A 19,278-nucleotide genomic window follows, 5' to 3' on the forward strand; every position below is an offset into this window, starting at 1 on the left:
AGTACAAGGTTTCAAAAGGTTAAATACTTGCTATTAATATTTAAATACCACTGTAAGCTGTAAGCATTACAGATCCAGAAAAATAAGGTAGATATTCTTCCCCCCACAACTGTTTTTTGTTTTTTAATGGTAAGAAAAAAGTATGGAAGGGACACAAAATGCAATGAAGTGCTTATTATTAAAGAACGTACAGCCTTTCAAGAAGAGAGTGTATTTGTGGAGACAGAGATGTTAACGCTACTTAAGCATTACACTGATATTCTGACTGCAAGTAATTGTTGCAAGTCCACACATGTCAAAGTTCCTCATTCCAACTGCTATACTCTGACATTTCCAGAACTTAACTGTGTCTTTGAAGTAAGTTATTTCCATTTTCTTCTGAGTTCTACTGCATCCAATGATAGGACAAGGGGCAATGGGTGCAAGCTGGAGCACAGGAGGTTCCATGTGAACATAAGGAAAAACTTTTTACTGTGAGGCTGCCCAGAGAGATTGTGGAGTCTCCTTCTCTGGAGACATTCAAAACCCACCTAGATGTGTTGCTGTGTGACCTACTCTAGATGATCCTACCCTGGCAGGGGGGCTGGCCTAGATGATCTTTCAAGGCCCTTCCAACCCCCAATGTTCTGTGAATTCCTGGATGTATCTGGCCATAAACATGCAAATAACTGCAGTCACTATCTTCAGGAAAATTCATTTCAACCACAACATGTAATAAAAATCACAGCAAGAAAGCAATGAAACAAACATTCTTTGCACTTCCTTATTTTTTAGGTACTTATAGTTCTAAGCAACTGTATTCTTTATGGTTCCTAGTAAAGAGGCAATTTTTTCAGGGTCATAATACTCTAGTATACAGGCGTCCAGACAGCTAGGATCAAACAACTCCTTTTACTATTTTGTTGTTTGTTTAGGCTTTTTTTTTTTTTTTTTTTTAAGAAAACCATATAGGTCTGAAAACAATTTTTAAATTGAAAACTCTGAAAAGAGAAATTAATTTCAATTCTGCAGAACAGTGAGAGATGACAGACTGCTTTGCAAACCACTGCTTAGCAAAATCACAACATCAAGTATTTTATGTAAAAGTACATGAACAGTTCAGTACTTTGTGTGCTAACATGGTTAAATAGAAGAAAACTGACTGTTCTGAAAAGAATTGCAAGGCAAAAGTTTTCTAAGGCAAAACATAGCACCTGTTCCACTAAAAGAATCTGGAACCGATTTTCTATTTTGCTAGAGAAGCTGTTGAGATACTTAATGACTTGTTCAGCTGGAGTAAACAGGAGCCTCCAATGACAGCATGACAGGGGAGACTAGCTGGTTAAAGCTGGGAGACAGTTCTGCATATTGATCCCCGCTCATAACTACATTAGAAAAGCATGTTTAACCAAGTCCAAACTCTTTGCTTGCTTCAAAGTGTCCTTGCCTCCAGTTTGAACTACTCGTGTTCCACAATTTTGAGTGTGGTTTACCTGAAGAAAAGTTCTGATTTAATACAGTTGTCAGAAAACAGCAGGGAGCCGTTGGTGGCAACACTTATTAAAAAAGGACAAGAATCATAAAGAATAATTTATTATCCGTCAAATTCATGTAGGAAGAAATAATGAAGATAAAGTTGCAATTTTAAATCTATTAACCAAGAAAATCTAATGCAAAGGTTTTACTATTTCAAGAATCCAGTTCACCTTAAGCCTGGTGTTTAGTGGCACTCACAGTAAATAATTTTCAACAAATTATTTTTAAAATATATTTCTATTATTCAGCAGTACAAAGCATAAAAATATTCTTAACACAAGTATCAGAAACAGGCTGGCTCAATGACCAGCATTTGTATAACCAGCTTGAAAATCAAAATGACTACAGACATTAAATGAGATATATTTTTTACCTCCAGAAATTCACTTCTGATGATATTAAACTTCTGTTTTTCGTGTACAGCCCTGGCAGTGTTCGTCCCATCAAAGGGTTCTGCAAAATCAAACACAAACATTAGAAATATTAAAAAAACCCCAACCCTAGAGCTAAGCTGTCTTCACTGAGCAAGTAATCAGACAAAACCCAGAAAGGTCAACGTATTCTTGCTTCCCAAGTGTGTTTTGAGTGACTGATTCCACTTTGCTTCTCAGTCTTTATTTCTACATAACATTCATCCACAAAAAAGTCGCAAACCCTGAATGCTGCAATGATATGCACAATCCATAGTAAAGCCAACTTACTGTATCTATTTAAGCACACTATCACTGTGCTAAATTCATGCATCAGTAATTATTTGTTACTTCTTAATATGATAACATTCTTAATGCAATAACATCAGAATATGATTCTCCGTATTAAAATGTTTTGAAACTCAGTACACATTTGCCTCTGGGGACATGTTCATTTTAAGTTACTTTCATTCAGGGTTCCCACCTTATCCCCCGCCTTTCCCCCTCCCCACGCTAATTTATTTAATACTTTGGGAGTTTGTTGCTGTTACTGTGGGGTTTTTGTTTGGTTGTTTTTATTTTGTTGTTGTTTGGTTGTTTTGTGTTTGGTTTTTTTTGACTGAAGGATTTAAAAAGTACTCTTAGAGTTTCCAACATTAAAGCAACAGATACTAAAAAATTATGACTATACATTACAATATGCTACAAAAGATTTTATGGTCCTTTTTGCCTTACCATGGGACTGTTTAAGCAACATGGTATATTTTACATTGGCAGAATGCATCAAAGTCCTTAAAGGCCATAGAACCACAGAAATATGTGCCAGATGAGGTAGCTTTTTTTGTTCAGTTAGTTACAAATTGTTTTTATTTAGATAGGCACATACAGCAAGTAGAGCATTAAACAGACATCAGAAAGGTTTATGTCATTATGTAGATTATGGGACTTTAAACCTGGAATATGCTCCGTGACATTAAGTTTTTATTCCTGTAATCTATTTAAATCCACAAAAAAAGGTTTAATGCAATAAATTTCATATTTGGTAGGTTTCTAAGGAGTTTTTCTTCAAACTACCTGCTAAGTTTTCAGTGGATGTTTACAGGCAGGTATACTTTTTACTTTAAAATGTCATACATTTATATTGGAACAAAAACACCAGCAAATACAAAGGCAAATACTCCTCAAAACTCAGTTGTCTAATTTGACACAGTGACCTACTGCCACTAAGAATTCTATGTCCCTTAATATGTGAAGCTATACAGCATTTCTTTTGTGTGTCTTAAATGTGATGTTAACTGTTTTCAAAGCGAGGAATTCTATATACTTTATGTTGAATCAAGTACATGCTCCAGCCACAAAAACTGACTCACATCTTCCCTGTACTCTTTCTGTGTATTTACTGGCTGTCAAAAGACAAACTCATTCCCTGGAGCGCAGCAAGAATAATTTTGCAATCAGCTACAACTTATAGCAGCGCATTTTCTAACCACCAACACAGTGAGAGTGCATCCTAAGTTATTTTGTTCATACACAGAGTTGAGAATATTAAAACAAAAAAAGTAATACATCTTCAACATTCATAACTGAAGAGATAATTGAGTGAAAGGCTGAAGGCTATTTCTTTCCAAATGAAAATACAAAAAATCACAAAACTTCAGAACTGCTTCAAACCAAGCTTTGGATCTGAAAGATTTAAAAGTACAAACATGAATCACATGCAGCTTAGATGGCTTCTAATCCAGTTTCCCTAAATGACTATCAATTTAGCTGTGTCATAAAATTGCCACGTTGCTAGCTTCTCAAATGCTGTCTTTTTTCAACAGCAAAGCGTAATGATACTATCTGATATAGGCAAGATTTAAACTGAAACCCGAACAGTCACTAGCAGTTTAGAGTTTCTGACAAGGAATGTTCACAAACATAAAAGAAAGGCTTTCTATATCCCCATAATAGTAAAAGCCTCCCAAATTTTAAGCTGTCTGAAAAGTGCATCTCTACTATATTTGTGTCTCTAACAGCAGAAATACAAGTGAAAATTAGTCCTAAGGCAATTAAAATAAAAAGTTACGTAACACATCTTTTTCTTTGAGCAAGCCTAAATATAGCACTACACGCAGAATTACAGCAATTTGCAGGCACAGACTTATATCAACAAATATATTTTCAATATTAATGAAATAGTCACAACACCAGTAACTGCAATTTTAGTCTAACTAGAAAATCTGACAAAGACTTGGAAATAAGAACATGTTGACTTGAGAAATGAGAACATGTTCTTCTCAAAGTATATATATAAAAGTTTATCTACTTCTTTAAAACTAGTTCAGTTTAACAATCTGTTACAATCTTGACATCTATTCTGAGTTGAAATAGGACACTTCCCTGCTTAAATTTTCATTCCCCTAACATCTCAATCTTTTTCTTGTTCTATTGTCTTCTCTTTCCTTGGTTCAGGCTTCATCTCCTACACATGCAATCAGTTCATCTTCTCCATGTAGATCACAGCTGCTGAAAGTCAAAGGCACATGAAGCAGTCTCCCTGTACAGTGCTACTGCCCATTCAGCCTGCACTAAGAAGGCTAAGACCTGCAACTCCAAAAGGTAGCCTGGGTTTACGACCGTGCAGACCTGGAGAGGATCACACAGTCCATGAAGAAATTGTATATTCACAACATAGTTGGTAACAGTAGCCATAAAGGGATCAACATGCATAATCTATTCACTGCTAGGACTTGGTATGACAAAAGGACTTGGGATGACATTTCTACAACAAAGAATACTGTTAAAAAGTAATGTGAATGTATGCCTGTTGTGTTATTTCAGAGGCTCAATCGTGGCAAATCTGACAGACATTTTTGCAGAGCAGAAAAACACACACTACTGTCATAAGGCCATTCCTTGCCAAAATCCCAGTCCTGGTTCCAAAAGTAACAGTGCAATGAGTGCTCTTAGAGAAAAGGTCAGGAGACCTATTTTTAAACACTACAGAACTTAAAGCTTCCTTCTCAAATGTTTTTGGCATGGCTGTTTTCAAAACTATTTCTGTTTGTTAAACTTAATTTTCTAAGTAAATATATTTCACATGTGTATTATTAAAACATAATCACGGTAAAGTCCAGTTGACAGATTTATGTATTTAATGCCTTATTAGTTAAAAATGAAAATGTAGCTTTACATTTTACCTTCTATACAAATAAATTTGTTTCTCCATTCAGTATCATCAGGTCTTGGTATAGCTTTGGCCTCACGAACTGAAATAATTTGTCGTCTCCAACTGCAGAAAAGGAAAACAATTTGCAGAACTTTTAGCTCTTGATTCTAAATTAACTGTATCAGTTTATATTAAAAACAAAAAGTCAAATTGCTGTGTCATAACCAGTGCTTTATAATAGTTTACTATTACAGTCTGATCTTTGTAATTCACTAAAGAAGAGTAAGGAACAATGGGTAGGAAACAGGAAAAACTTTACACGAACATAGAACAGAACATCATGGGTATCCATGAGTACATATATTCACACTAGAAGTTACAGCCTCAAATCTGTCCTTCAGAATTTTCTGTGCAGAGAATGAATGCAAGAAGTTTAATCACAGAATCACAGATTGTTAGGGGCTGGAAGGGACCTTGAAAGATCGTCTAGTCTAATCCCTCTGCCAGAGCAGGATCACCTATAACAGATCACCCTGGAATGCATCCAGACAAGTCTCGATATATCTCCAGAGAGACTCCATAACTCCCTGGGCAGCCTGTTCCAGCGTTCTGTCACCCTCACAGTGAAAAACTTTTTCCTCTTGTTTCCATGGAACTTCCTATGCCTCAACTTCCACCCGTTGCCCCTTGTTCTGTCATTGGGCATCATGGGGAAGAGCCTGATTCCATCCTCTTGACACTCACCCTTTGGATATTTATAAACATCAATGAGGTCACCCCTTAGTCTCATCTTCTCCAAGCTAAACAGACCCAGCTCCCTCAGTCTCTCCCCTAATCATCTTTGTGGCCTCTGTGCTGGACTCTTAGTACCTTCCAGTCCCTCTTGAACTGAGAGGCCTAGAACTGGACACAATATTCTAAATACGGCCTTACCAGGGCAGAGTAAAGGGGGAGGAGAACCTCTCTCGACCTACTAACTACACTGTTTCTAATACACCTCAGAATGGCATTAGTTGCCTTGGCCACAAGAGCACACTGCTGGCTCATGGTCAACCTTCCACCCACTAGGATTCCCAGGTCCTTTTCCCCTTCACTGCTCTCCAGCAGGTCAGCGCCCAACCTATACTAATACCTGTGGTCGTTCTTTTCCAGGTGCAAGACTCTACACTTGCGCTTGCTGCACTTCATTAAATTTCTCCCTGCCCAATTCTGCAGCCTAATAGTCAATAGAAGGCAGCACAGCCTTCTGGTGTGTCAGCCACTTCCACCCAGTTGTGTCATCAACAAACTTGCTGACAATGCACTCTTTGCCCTCATCCAGGTCGTCGATGAATATATTGAATAGCATGGGTCCCAGTATTGACCCCTGAAGGACTCCACCAGTTACAGGCCTCCAACTAGTTTAAGTGTAAAGTCACATACTGCATTCGATTAAAATAAATATGCAACAGTATAAAGATACATGAAGATAGCTTAGTTACAGGCCCACATTCCTACTGCAAGGAACCTATTATTAGAAAGCACTAACACCTTCTATATGCTGAATTTTAAATCTCCTACAAGTGCATCAACAGAGCAACAACTCAAATATGCATTTGAAGATATTCTATCACTTTCTGCACCCAAGAAAAACATAGGAAATTATCACACTAAAGCAGAAACAGCAATCAGTTTACAGGGTAATCTTTATGATGTGCCAAGCACCTTTATGATTTTTATGATGCAATATGCCAAACATACTGGGAGCCAAAGCAAGCACTTGCAACTTTATGTTTTTATCTAACAAGCCAGTTTTCATCTACTCTTAAATAAACCAAAGAACTATGACATGAGCAAAACCACCCTAAGTCCTGACTAAACAACAGGGCTTAGAAATAGCTGGGTATCATGCTACTAGATCTACTGATACCACATATACCTGATGTGATCTCCTGACCACATCAGTCTTTTGACAATGCAAAGAAAGAGGAGGTTGGCTGGGTGCATCAGCCACCTGCACTGAATATGTAACTATCAGTTGTAAATCAAAATATAGCCTGTAACTGATCAGTTAAATTTGGAAGAACTCTGTGCTCTTTAGGCCATACAGCAGCTGTCGTAACTCCATTAAGTCACTGGTGATTAGACAGTTCACACCAGCTAAAAATCTGTGCCCCTGATTCTACAAATTCTCTTGGCTACAAGTCATGATTAAAACCAATTACGACAGTCAGCTGCTTGAGTTACTGTGCTTTGGTAGATCATGTAGAGTATTCTTCTTCATGAGAATATGAAGGGAGTCTGTTTCTAAAAGGTGCAGGACTCAGCATATGAAGCGTGGTTTATGATACCTCAAATTACTTATACACCCACTGAGTTAATTTAGATTTTATATTTTCTTTATAAAATTAGTATACTTCATGCTAATTTCTAGCATTCAATGCAAAGTAAAGCTTTCATTACAACCCATTACTCACTCTCCTTAATGCCTGCAGTAAACTCCTTTTGCAAGAATGAGAAATATTGTAAAGCACCAAATACCTCCTATAATGCCTTTTTAAATAATCATCAGCACAAGCTTAACAAGAAATTCGGATGAATTAAAAAAACACCCACATAAAAAAAGGCAAAAAGAGAAAAAGCATGTGACTAGAGCATCCAAGCAGCTTAAAACTGCAGCTTCAGAACATTGGTCATGAGCAGAAGCAGAGAGTTCAAGTCTTCTGGAGTCTAGCAGAAGATGCCTCTGCCCATGGCAGGAAGGTTGGAACTAGATGAATCATAAGATCCCTTCCAACTCAAACAATTCTATGATTCTGCTTTTTCTAAAAATTTATTTAAAATCAGAGATACCAATCCAGACCAGTAGGAAAAAAGTCATGCAACACAATAGTTGATCTGTGTTTGGTTAAAACAGGGAATAATGTTTCACTTCAAACAATTCTTCTCTTGACTTTTATTTTTCTAGTTTGTGCTTGTCTTGATTCCTCAGGGGAAAAAAAAATTGATGTTTATAATACATTGATTTAGCAAAAAGCAACAATAAAGTGTAAATTCTTGCTATTTAAACAGCTTTTTATTGAAACTTGTAAACTATTACTTTTTCTAATACCCTCATCAAGCCTTCACTAACACTGCCTTGGTACCAAAATGAGCCTAAATTAGAAATTAATTGCCAAGATCAAATGATTTGTGCATTAATTTTAACATTTGGGCTTGCACACAGTATCTTAATTTTTGCCAACACAAAGCAAATATTTTCCGTGCACACACTTTCAATCTGTAAGCTAAAAATTTAACCAGCTATTATCAATTATTTGCAGTGTCACTGCTCACATTAGGTATGTGTTCCTCATGGAGAAGGCAAGAATTTTAAAGAAAAAGACCAGGTATTTCCAGGTGTGTATTTGAATGCCCTACCAACAGACTGGAAAACTTTTCTTTTGAAGAGCACTCCTATAAGCCAAAGCCATTTGCATAAACACATTAAGATGGGTACAACTTGCAAGGATATGCTTTATTACCCATCCAATTCTACCTTACAGTCCTGAAGAACAATCTCTAGATTGCCTAGCAGTACCTTCAGAAGAGCAAGATTTTGCTTTAAGGTCTTGCTTTGTGAAGAGACAGCCAAGAGAAAACCTGCTGCCTCCACTCACTTCAGATGCAGAAATGAAATCAAATACTCCCTTCACAGGGCCTAGTAAACACAGACCAGTTTCCAAATACTTTATTTTGAGAATACTTCCATACATTTACTCAGTCACATTCATTTTGTGATCACTGGAACTTTGACATGTTGAAATACTTAAAAAGTTAAAATGGAGTTATAAGCATACTAGTCTACTCAACTGTATAATGAGAAACATCGTGCAGACTTGAACTCTTAATGCAAGGTAATTACACAACCATGTTGGCAAATCGAGCTTTGCCATACAACATGTGTAAGTAAAATATATGCAGCAATTCCCAAAGAATATTTATGGTAATTTATGAAGAGGCCAAAAATTACTTCTTATGGGCACACTGAAAATCCCAGAGTAGGACTGTAGAACAGTCATGGTAGAAACACATGGTAATCATCAATCTTCTGAAGCAGTTTTAGAGGCTAATTAAGGAAAGCAGATTAAAACCACAAGGGACCAAAAAAAAAAAAAAAACCACCAACACAGCACAAAGAGATGAATTTATTCATAGCTGCACAGCATAGAATAATCCTGTTTCTTCCTTTGTGCTGCTCATTCTACCCTTTGTTCCCTAGACTTTGGGTGCATTCTGCCCTTAATTATTTACAGTATCATTTACATCAAATAAAATGAAACAGATTTTAACTGAATACCTACTGGCCTTTGCTGTACTGAGAGGGAAGATTAAAACAATGTATCCTACTCGATAGACAAGAATCTACAAAAGTCGATTTTATGAAAATTGAAGTAAAATTCTCTCCAGTAATCTCTTCATCAAACACATTACAGTTCAGTAGGAAAAGTAAAGGACAGGTCATTTAAACTCAATCTAGCTTAACAGTCACAGTATCTGAAACAATCTCAAAATTTCTGTGCATAAAAACACTAGTAAATGTTTGACAGGGAAAGCAAACACTGAAAACAATACTGATTATAGGAATGAAAACGTTCACCACATTCTGGAGGAAATATTAGTTCCTCCAAGAAAGGCAGCACTAACAGAGCCCTGTGCTGTGTGTGCTTAACTCTCACAGTCATTCCCACCTCTGTTGTTTCCATGAGCAATCACAAAACAAACAGATACTAAATACAGTATGACACTGCACTTGTTCTCACTGGCTTGCTATCAAGCACACAAAATATCTTCAAGACCATGTTCTGCTCATCTTTTCTCCTACATGGGCAAATTTGGGTTTCTCTTCTGCAGCCAATTACCAGGTTTTATGAGACATATGTTCTGCTCCTCTCATACAGGACTTACAGTTGTCAGGGATACACAGATATTCAAGTAAACAGTACATGTGAGAAAGTTTTGTTTCTGTAGCTGAAATACAGTTTGCTGCATTAGATGCTTCATTTCCTAAGTCTTCTCAGCTACTTAACATTTACAACACAGGAATTCTAATGGCTATTTTTTAATGGTTTGTTTGTGGGTTTTGTTTTGTTACTTACAGAAGATTGCCTGTCAAATGGTTAACTACTTAACAGGTACTTAACACTGGAAAAAACAGCCAAATACTCTTTTCTTGGTTGGTTGTTCTTAAAAAAGCTTTCCTTCCTCTGCCAGCAGCAACTATCTTATCTTCATTGTTCAAATTTTCAAGCCATGTTTTAACCATAAGCTCCCCTGTGCCTCTCTGCCTAAATTTTTTTCCTCATTTATAATCATCACAAAAGATAGTATTGTGGGATTACTACCAGTTTGAGAACTGACGCTGCAGCATTTTCAGTCTTCATACTTCTGGGTATATCCTGCATGTCTAGCAGAGATCATAAAAAAACTATTGCTAGATCAGTGACTGACTTATGCAGAAACCTGCTCTTGACTATGTTCACAAGCACCAACACCACAGAAGTCAAATTCGGTAGTTTTCCTGCATCTGGGCAAGATCTCTGCTAGATCTCTGCTAATTTGCACAGGCAAACCAAAAGCTTTTTGCTTAGTAGAAAGTACATTTAATTTCACATATGAGCAGATTAATAGCTTGTTATATAGACAGGTAGTAAAAGATGCATCTAGAATCCCACAAACTAGGAACTTGAGGATATCCTCCATCTGTGTCTTCTCATTTACCTGCTTACATCAGCAAACAGCACCTTGCCAGCTGAAAAGACAGGTATTGAGGAGAAGCCTTTAGAACAAAAGATCATACCATTATCTACAGAGAGTGTTGAAGGAAAATCCCGTATGTGAAAATCCCCTGGCTTCAGCATGCACAAAATGGAATGTTCATCAACTGCCACAGGTCCTATGGATTTAGTTTACATATTCCCCATGTGATGCACACCCCAGTGATGTTTTTTTGTAAGGATTTTTTGATTATTCACTTACACTTAAGTAAAAATATAAGGAGTAACCAGCAGTTACACATTCTGTTCTTCTTCCAGGAAACGGGTGTGATGCACATAGATAGGACAGTAACATGTATGAACCAACTGCCTCAGCAACAAGTTCTTTAGAAGATCTTTAATCTTACTAAAATACAAACATTTTATATGGACAAAAACTTTGTCTAAGAAATACAATTTGGGGAAATGTTCATAATACGCAGCTTTCTTAGGTACCCTCACATTAGCTTCTCCTTCTCTTCTACAATAGTCCAGATACAAAATTAAACTTAGATTCCAGCAAGCCAGCAAAGCTAGTTGCCAATTCTTCAGCCACTTCATTAGCTGTCACCTACAGTGATAGTCAAAGGAACCACCTGGTTAACTAACTTCATTGACTCAGGATGACAGAAGATAAACACAGCTATTAAGGACCAAATAATTCCTATCACAATCAATACCTTAAACTACATCCAAGACCAGATCTTCCTCACACACACAGATAGGCAGTTTTACTGTAATATAAAGGACAAAGCTCTCTAATTTCTGGCAGCTATTCTGGCAGGGTAGAATGCTTGGCTAAGCAAAAAAAGCCCAAACACTCTGTCAGCATTCCATTTGTCCTTCAGTCTCGTCACCCACTTCCTTTCTGTTAACATTCCTGAATTAGTACTATTCTTTCTCTTCAAGGATTATGAAGTGTTGATACACTGAATAGAAGGAATCAAAGTTTTGCATATTCTACAACACTGAGATGAGCTTATTACTTACTCAAATTCTGTGGCATAGTATTTGAGGAAGCCTATTAGCAAATCTCCAAGACTTGATCCATTCTTTGAGATGTAAGGAGGAATGGTACATGGAAGTTGATGAACAAGATACAAGTCCAAAGCGGGATCAAAAGATTCCTGTCAAAATAAAATCATACAGTATATATACACACACACACATACATACAGAGCCTTAATCTAGGTCCATATATTTTTCACAATAAAAAGGCTGCCTAACTTTTGCTTATTAAAAGTTCAAGGTCAACTTTTAAGTAAAGGACTCTATTTCTCTTGTGGTCATACTTGTGTGTATACTAGTTACTGCCTCTGAAGTCAGGTAGAATCATCTTTCACATGAGCATGTGAAACCAACCTTCTGTGTGCTAAAGAATTTTAATATGGGAGAATCTTTGAACTAGAATTGCATTTATGTGATAGTAAACCCAAATGTCAAGTGCCAGGTCCTGCAACTGGGTCACAACAACCCCACAGTAAGCTACAGACTTCGGGATCTCTGGGTGGAAAGATGCGACTCAGAGAGGGGCCTGGGGGTACTGGTTGATAGTCAACTGAACATGAGTCAGCAGTGTGCTCAGTCGGCGGAGAAAGCCAATGGCATCCTGGCTTGTATAAGAAACACTGTGGCCAGCAGGAACAGGGAGGTGATCATCCCCCTGGTACTTGGCACTGGTGAGGCCATACCTCAAATATTTTGTTCACTTCTGGGGCCCTCACTACAAGAAGGACACTGTGAGGTGCTGGAGCATGTCCAGAGAAGCGCAATGAGGTTTGTGAAGGCTCTGGAGCCCATGGCCTATAAGGAGAGTTTGAGGGAACTGGGGTTGTTCACTCCAAAGAGGATGCTGAGGGGAGACCCTATTGTTCTACAAATACCTGAAGGGAGGCTGGAATGAGGAGGGGGCCAGCCTCTTTTCCTTGGTGCCAAGTGACAGGAGTAGAGGAGATGGTTTCAAGCTGTGCCAGGGGAGGTTTATGCTGGATATTAGGAAATATTTCTTCACAGAGTTATTAAATACTGAAGGGTCATCCCAGGGCAGTGGAGTCATCATCCCCAGGGGTGTTCACACTGTGTGTGGACCTGGCACTTGGGGACATGGTTTAGTGTTAACCCTTCAGTGCTGGGTTGAGCATTAGACTAGATGATCTTTAGACGTCTCGTCAAACCAGATATATTCTGTGATTCTGTGATACACATGATCAGAGGGCTGGAGCACCTCTCCTATGAAGACAGGCTGAGAGAGTTGGGGTTGTTCAGTTTGGAGAAGAGAAGGCTCTGACATGACCTTATTGTGGCCTTCCAGGATCTTAAAGGGGGCCTAAAAGAAAGCTGGTAAGGGACGTTTTAGGATGTTGGGTAGTGATAGACTAGGCGGAATGGATCCAAGCTAGAGGAGCGGAGATTTAGATTAGATGTTAGGAAGAAGTTCTTCACCATGAGGGTGGTGAGACACTGGAACAGGTTGCCCAGGGAGGTGGTAGAACCCTCCATCTCTGGAGGTTTTCAAGGCCAGGCCGGATGTGGCTCTGGGTGACCTGACCTAGTGTGAGGCATGCCTGCTCATGGCAGGGGGGTTGGAACTAGATGACAATTCTATGATATGAGCAGAAGCTGGGTAAGGTACCCTGCAATGAGCTGGCTTCACCTGAACTGAGGTATGAACATATAAAGAAGTAAAAGGGGAACAGCTGTTCAAATCCTTAAGAACTTCTCAACTGCAAGAAAAATCTGGCAACACAGCAAGGCTGGCACTGAGCAGCTAAGAAGATAAATACTTTGGGATGTTATGTTTCACAATAACAAATAAGCTATTTTCTTTAGTACTATTACAAGTTTAGAGAGGATGCTGGTTTTCTTACCAATCTTGTTGATAAGTACATTTTATATATTGACCACAATTACTTTACTAGTGTTTGCACATAATTTGAATATGAAAAAAATAAGTCAAAATATACCAATATTCAATATAACAATAACTAAGAATGTCCTTTTTTTAAGGTTCCCTCTTCAAGTAATCACTAAGTATTCAGCAAACTTTCTCCTTTGACATAGACAACTCATGAAAATTCATTAGCCTCAACCCACCTCCTTTCACCTATTGTAAAACAAGGACAGTACTTTGCTTCCTCTAGAGACTAGATTAGTTTCATGTAGACCTTCCCCATATGCTTTATCTCAATAACTTGCTCTAGAAGGCAAAAAAATCAGCTTCTTTTAAAACTAGCCCCTAACTAGCTTGCTGTGTCTTTGCCTCATGTTGTCTTAAGATATGGAAAAGAAATTCAGGATCTGATTGAGTTATCCACCACTTCAAAAGATCCCAGAAAAAGGGACCTCAGAGTCTTTTCTCCTTTTCCATTACATCTCTAATCTTTACCTTAGATTGGTTGGATGACTTCAAGGAAACACTAGCATTCAGCAACATGCTTCATGCTCAAGCTACATGATGCTTACACACCATTCCACTTCCACACTGGAATTAAGCTGAAGCATTCATCAAAAAAAAAATCTGTGTTTTACTATCTTGTATAATGAGCTTAAGCCTGACTGTACAAGAGTCAGTCTTCAAAAAAGTTTACAGTAGTTACATCAGTATCTTGCCATTTTTGACAGGTGTATGCATTCACACACAAAGGTCTCTTCACCAGTCTTACAAATGAACATTTAACTCATGTTTATACTTTTAAAAGGATAAAAATTCAACTCAGTGATTCAAATTCCATGCATAAAGGAGCTACAAAAGGCACTATTCATCTTCTGTCCCATCTTTTGCAAGACAGGGCTGCTTGTGAAGCTCAGGCAGCAGTAACCAAAATGTGCTCATTTTAGAGTCCAGGAAGTTCATAATATTGAGTACTAAATGAGACCTGTCTCCATCCATATTTAAACTACTGATAAAGGCTACTTTGGGTCATCGGAGAATCCTCCTGAGTTCCAGTTGCAGCAATCATAGAATTGTTCCAGGTGGAAAAGACCTAATGTTCACCTCTGGAAAACATAGGCACCAAGCAGAAGCCGTAATGACCTGAGCAATCAAAGGTGTTTTCTTGTTGGATGTAAGCTCACTTCTGTGAGGTCTCAAAAGTCTCCTTAGTAAACATTTGTCATTCACTTTCTGCACCGGAAATACCAGGCAATTCAACAGCCAGAGGGTATGGAATTCTGAAACATGCACAGGTGGCTTGGAAAAAACAGCATGAAGAGAATTGGTTCCAACTGCATGTGAAATATTATCATATGTAACATTTTCCACCGAAATACATAACTCTTTTCACATTTATGTTTAGTGTATCAATGACCAGGCTTACAGACTCTATTTAACTTAATCCATTAGAGATTTTAAAGAATTAATGTATTTTAGATAACCAGCTTTATACACGTATGTCATGTAGTAAATTCACAAGAAACACTTACCGGGTAATTTTTTTGGAGGGATGGAAGGATGGGTTCAGGTAGGGCTACAAAAAAAAAGTTTTAAAACTGCTGTGATTCATGCTGTTCACAGGAAACAATATCATATCAACTACATCAAAGAGCTGGACTAAAATTCCACCTTAAAAATATGTGAAGTTTCATGCTTTTTGTAAAATAAAAGTTATTCAGCAAATCTTTCCCCTACTAGATTTTGTATATAGTAGTATAAGGAGTTAATTCAGCTAAGGGAAGCTGTTACTAAGAGATTAGTATTTGTAGAAGACAAATTCCAGAATAGCATTTAAACTTTTAAAATTAATGTTAATTCATGGCTGTAAGAAACTCATCTGATTCCCTAAAGGAAAAATCAGAACTTGATTCATTTTTTCCCACATCTACTACAACAGATTCTGTAAGAAGTCTCCAGATACTGCAGAAGACACATGCTTCATCTGAGAAGTATTATATACTGAGTTTCCAAAAGTATCTTAAAGGATAAAATTTCAAATACACTTACTAGGCATTACTATAAAAATCCCCTTTAAATAGAGTCTAATGCTGTTAGCCGCTTTTCTAAATGATAAATAGGTTATAAAAATGACACAGACAAGAACAATAGTAACAAACAAAATGAACTAAACTGTTGTAACTTTTACAGAAGTTATGGATGGGGAAAGCATCAACTGCACATTACATGTATCAGGGAAAAAATTTCTCCCAGGTTATGTGGTCCTACAAATAGAAAAAAAAAATTCCCAAGTATTCAAATCCCACTCGAGCTAGAGCATCTACAGAATTGTTAAGAGTCCTCCTCATACTAAAGCACTAACATCATGTCTTCAGCATGCATTTTTTTAAACATGCTGGGTTTAAGTTTGGCACATAGGACTTTGACTTGGGACTTACTGTACCCTTCAGACAAGGTTTTACAGGAGCAAAAATGGTATAGAATTCTTTTTTTTTCCCATAGGGATGAAGAATCAAAAGAGCAGAATTCTCAGAATGTGCTGGGAATATCTTCACAGATATATATTAACTATATTAACTATCAGGACTGCTCAGAATATGATCACAGTTGCTTCAATTATACTTTAGTTTTATTTGTGGGTGTTTAGAAATACACAAGTGCATCTTATTTCCGCAACATCTTGGATAATTTCCAGGTTTGCATCACACTAAAGTAAAAGGCAACAACGTCTGAGCAATACAAGCAATAAAAATATTTCATCTGGATCTGTACGCTGTACTACAATGCTAGAATTACGAGAAGTTATCACTTACCATTATAATTTGCCATATAACTTTGCCTTTTCTTACTCTACAAGATAGTTGGACCTGTTACCTGGAGGAAAGTTCATGTAGAAGATACTGATGTATCTACAAAATAAACTCAAGCCACACTAACCTTAGGTTCAAAGAGATCCACATCAGTATAAGAATACTGAAGTGGGTTAAGTAGTAAAGAAAATAAATTTGTCTAGCAAACATGTGGACGTTATTTATTGCAAAAGAAAGCTTTTTTTTCCACCCCCAATAACATCAAAAAAGCTACAATACCTATGACTAGGTCACAAACTACTTTCTGTAGCATCACATGCACATAGCAGATAAAAAAAACACAACCAAACAAAAAACAAACCACATTCAAAATCTGCATGCATGAAACACCAGAATCTAAACAGCTATCTAGATACATGTCTGGAGCCACACTTCAGCCTTTTTTGGCAGAAAAGGCTGATGGCGCACAGGTTAAAGGCTTCCCTTTGGTTAGCAGACTTGTGATCCTTCACAGGAAGCTGACTGATGATAGTTTTGCCTGAAAAGGATTATTTGAACTTTTTTTTCCCTTTCCATAGACAGCTGTGGTAGCTTAGCTGCCACAGATGACTGTAACAAATGCCCTCATGCCTGCAAGGCTGTTAACATTGTGGCAAGCCTACATACTTCCTTGTAACTCCTACTCTCTTCTCCTCTGTGTGTTACTCTTACACACAGCTCAGTAATTGACTATCCATGACTGCACACAACACCAAATAATCTCTAGTGTAACTGTGATACAGTGAAGAGAGAACTGGAGTTTACATTCCAAGTGAAAAGGCCTGTTTCCATTAAAAGCGTAACACTAAATGCTTACTAAGACACAGTTCAGAAGTTCACTAATTGCTGGACCATGTAAAGGTATTTTGCTCCTTTCCTGTCATTGCATAGCAATCTTCATATCCCGTACTTCCCAACATTTTCAATCATGTATCTAACAATCACTTTGGTATTGTTAAATTCACTGGCATTTCACAAATAGGAGGATAAGCTCAATATATTACTCAAAAGCATTTCTGGACTCCCTGGGTTTCCTGAATTCTCAACAGGATCCTTAGTAAAGCTCTCCAGCTCCATGCAGATCTTCAGTATTTCAGAATGAAGTTACAAGAAATGTCACTGGAAGTCAAATATCCCAACTGCTAATTGTCCTCAACATGTCACCTTACAGAAGACAGTATTCAGTGAAAAATTTAACCATGTGGCAGTGCATCCCCCACATTGAGTCCTTTGCTTAGACAACAGAATAATCATCTCACAGTGTATGTTGCTCCTTTGAATTTTTTGGAAGTTCTCAGATTGGGGGCAGGGGGGGGGAGGGGAAGAAAGAAAACCCCCCGACCATGAACAACAAAATAACCCCAAATAAACTCAAACCAAAAGCGACTGAATTTTTATATTTAGGCTTTTCCCTTTGTTAAAAGGCAGATTTTTATTAACTAGTGCTTGAGTTTATTTTATAGTTACAGAGTCCTGCAGGCAAATTGATTTGTTGTTTTTTTTTTTTAATTAATTTTTTCACCTTTTTAAAGCCAGTAACTCTGCCTTCAGAGAAGGGATCCACTTCCCAAAGAAAAACGCCACACTAAGGCAACAGATTAAAACCCACTTTATTTTCTGATTTTTCTGTGTGGAAGATTATTCCTGCTGGTGTATCAATTTAAGAGGAAAACTACACAAATATGAAAATAGACAGTTTTAACACATAAAAAATTAAACAAATACTCACTCTGTAAGTAGTGTAAAACCATCAGTACAAGACTATAGCTGTTTAAAGTACCACGACTGGCATCGTTTATTTCATGGAAACTCGCCCACTTCTTAACAACAACTACTAATGGACGAACTCGGTTTTCAACTGCAAGTAAAATAAACATATCTCAAAAAAGCACATATAATTAGACAGCAAGCAATCAACATTTGTTCCTACTTATCTACATGATACTATTGCAACCATTTAATACAATTTACTTTGTTATTCTACAACTGAAAAAAATTGCATTTGAAAACAATCTTTTGACTGGTAAGATCTAGAAACACACTACAAAGGGTATACCAGGTAACCGGCAGATAAGATTGGATGCACCAGACAATGTAGCAGTGTCACATTCTACTGTTAAGATCTCTCCAGTTTAGTTTACTAATTTTCCCTCAATTAGCTTGCTGTCAGCACAGATCACATATATATTTTTTTTTAAATTAAACACAAACTTTTATATTATCTTTGAGAGTAGGGAAAAGAATTTTCCTGGTTGGAAGACCCACAGCTCATTCTTAAGTTTTTCTCAGGATCCATGAAAGCAGTAATCCCTGTATATAAACATTACTTTAAAATCTGTTGTGTCCTCCATACTTTTAATGTAGATGAGGTGTTAGATACAGTAACTCATTAAATCAAGACATACACTTTTTATGAGGAAAGATATAAATACAGTCATAATCAAGGTATGATCTTCCGAATCTCTGGGGCATACAGACAGCTGCCAAACTAAGGCCAAAATCTGTTACAGGTAGGTGTCCAACCACAACCTCCTGGGGAATTTGCAGCATACTTGTTATTTGCAGGCATGTAGAAGCTGATCATCAGCTCAGTTAAGTCTCCCACTACAGCTTTACTATATCATGTATGTTCTGGAGCATCTTTTCTAACCTAATGTGCAGAATTTTGTATTCTGGCCATCAGAGCAGG

The 19,278-nt window shown here is 37.4% G+C and overlaps 1 protein-coding gene across 2 annotated transcripts in view; it reads right to left on the minus strand.

Moving 5' to 3' along the window:
• Positions 1–19,278, minus strand: part of TENT2 (terminal nucleotidyltransferase 2) — a 34,233-nt gene that overhangs the window by 86 nt on the left and 14,869 nt on the right. For both annotated transcript variants that reach the window (XM_054397252.1, XM_054397251.1), the window contains 5 exons: positions 18,319–18,447; positions 15,273–15,316; positions 11,841–11,977; positions 5,108–5,199; positions 1,889–1,968 (listed from right to left, as the gene is read on the minus strand). In XM_054397252.1, coding sequence (XP_054253227.1) covers positions 1,889–1,968; positions 5,108–5,199; positions 11,841–11,977; positions 15,273–15,316; positions 18,319–18,447 — 482 coding nt within the window. The remainder of the gene's footprint in view (positions 1–1,888; positions 1,969–5,107; positions 5,200–11,840; positions 11,978–15,272; positions 15,317–18,318; positions 18,448–19,278) is intronic.

Source organism: Indicator indicator, chromosome Z (assembly GCF_027791375.1).
Source record: "Indicator indicator isolate 239-I01 chromosome Z, UM_Iind_1.1, whole genome shotgun sequence".
Lineage (NCBI taxonomy): Eukaryota > Metazoa > Chordata > Aves > Piciformes > Indicatoridae > Indicator > Indicator indicator.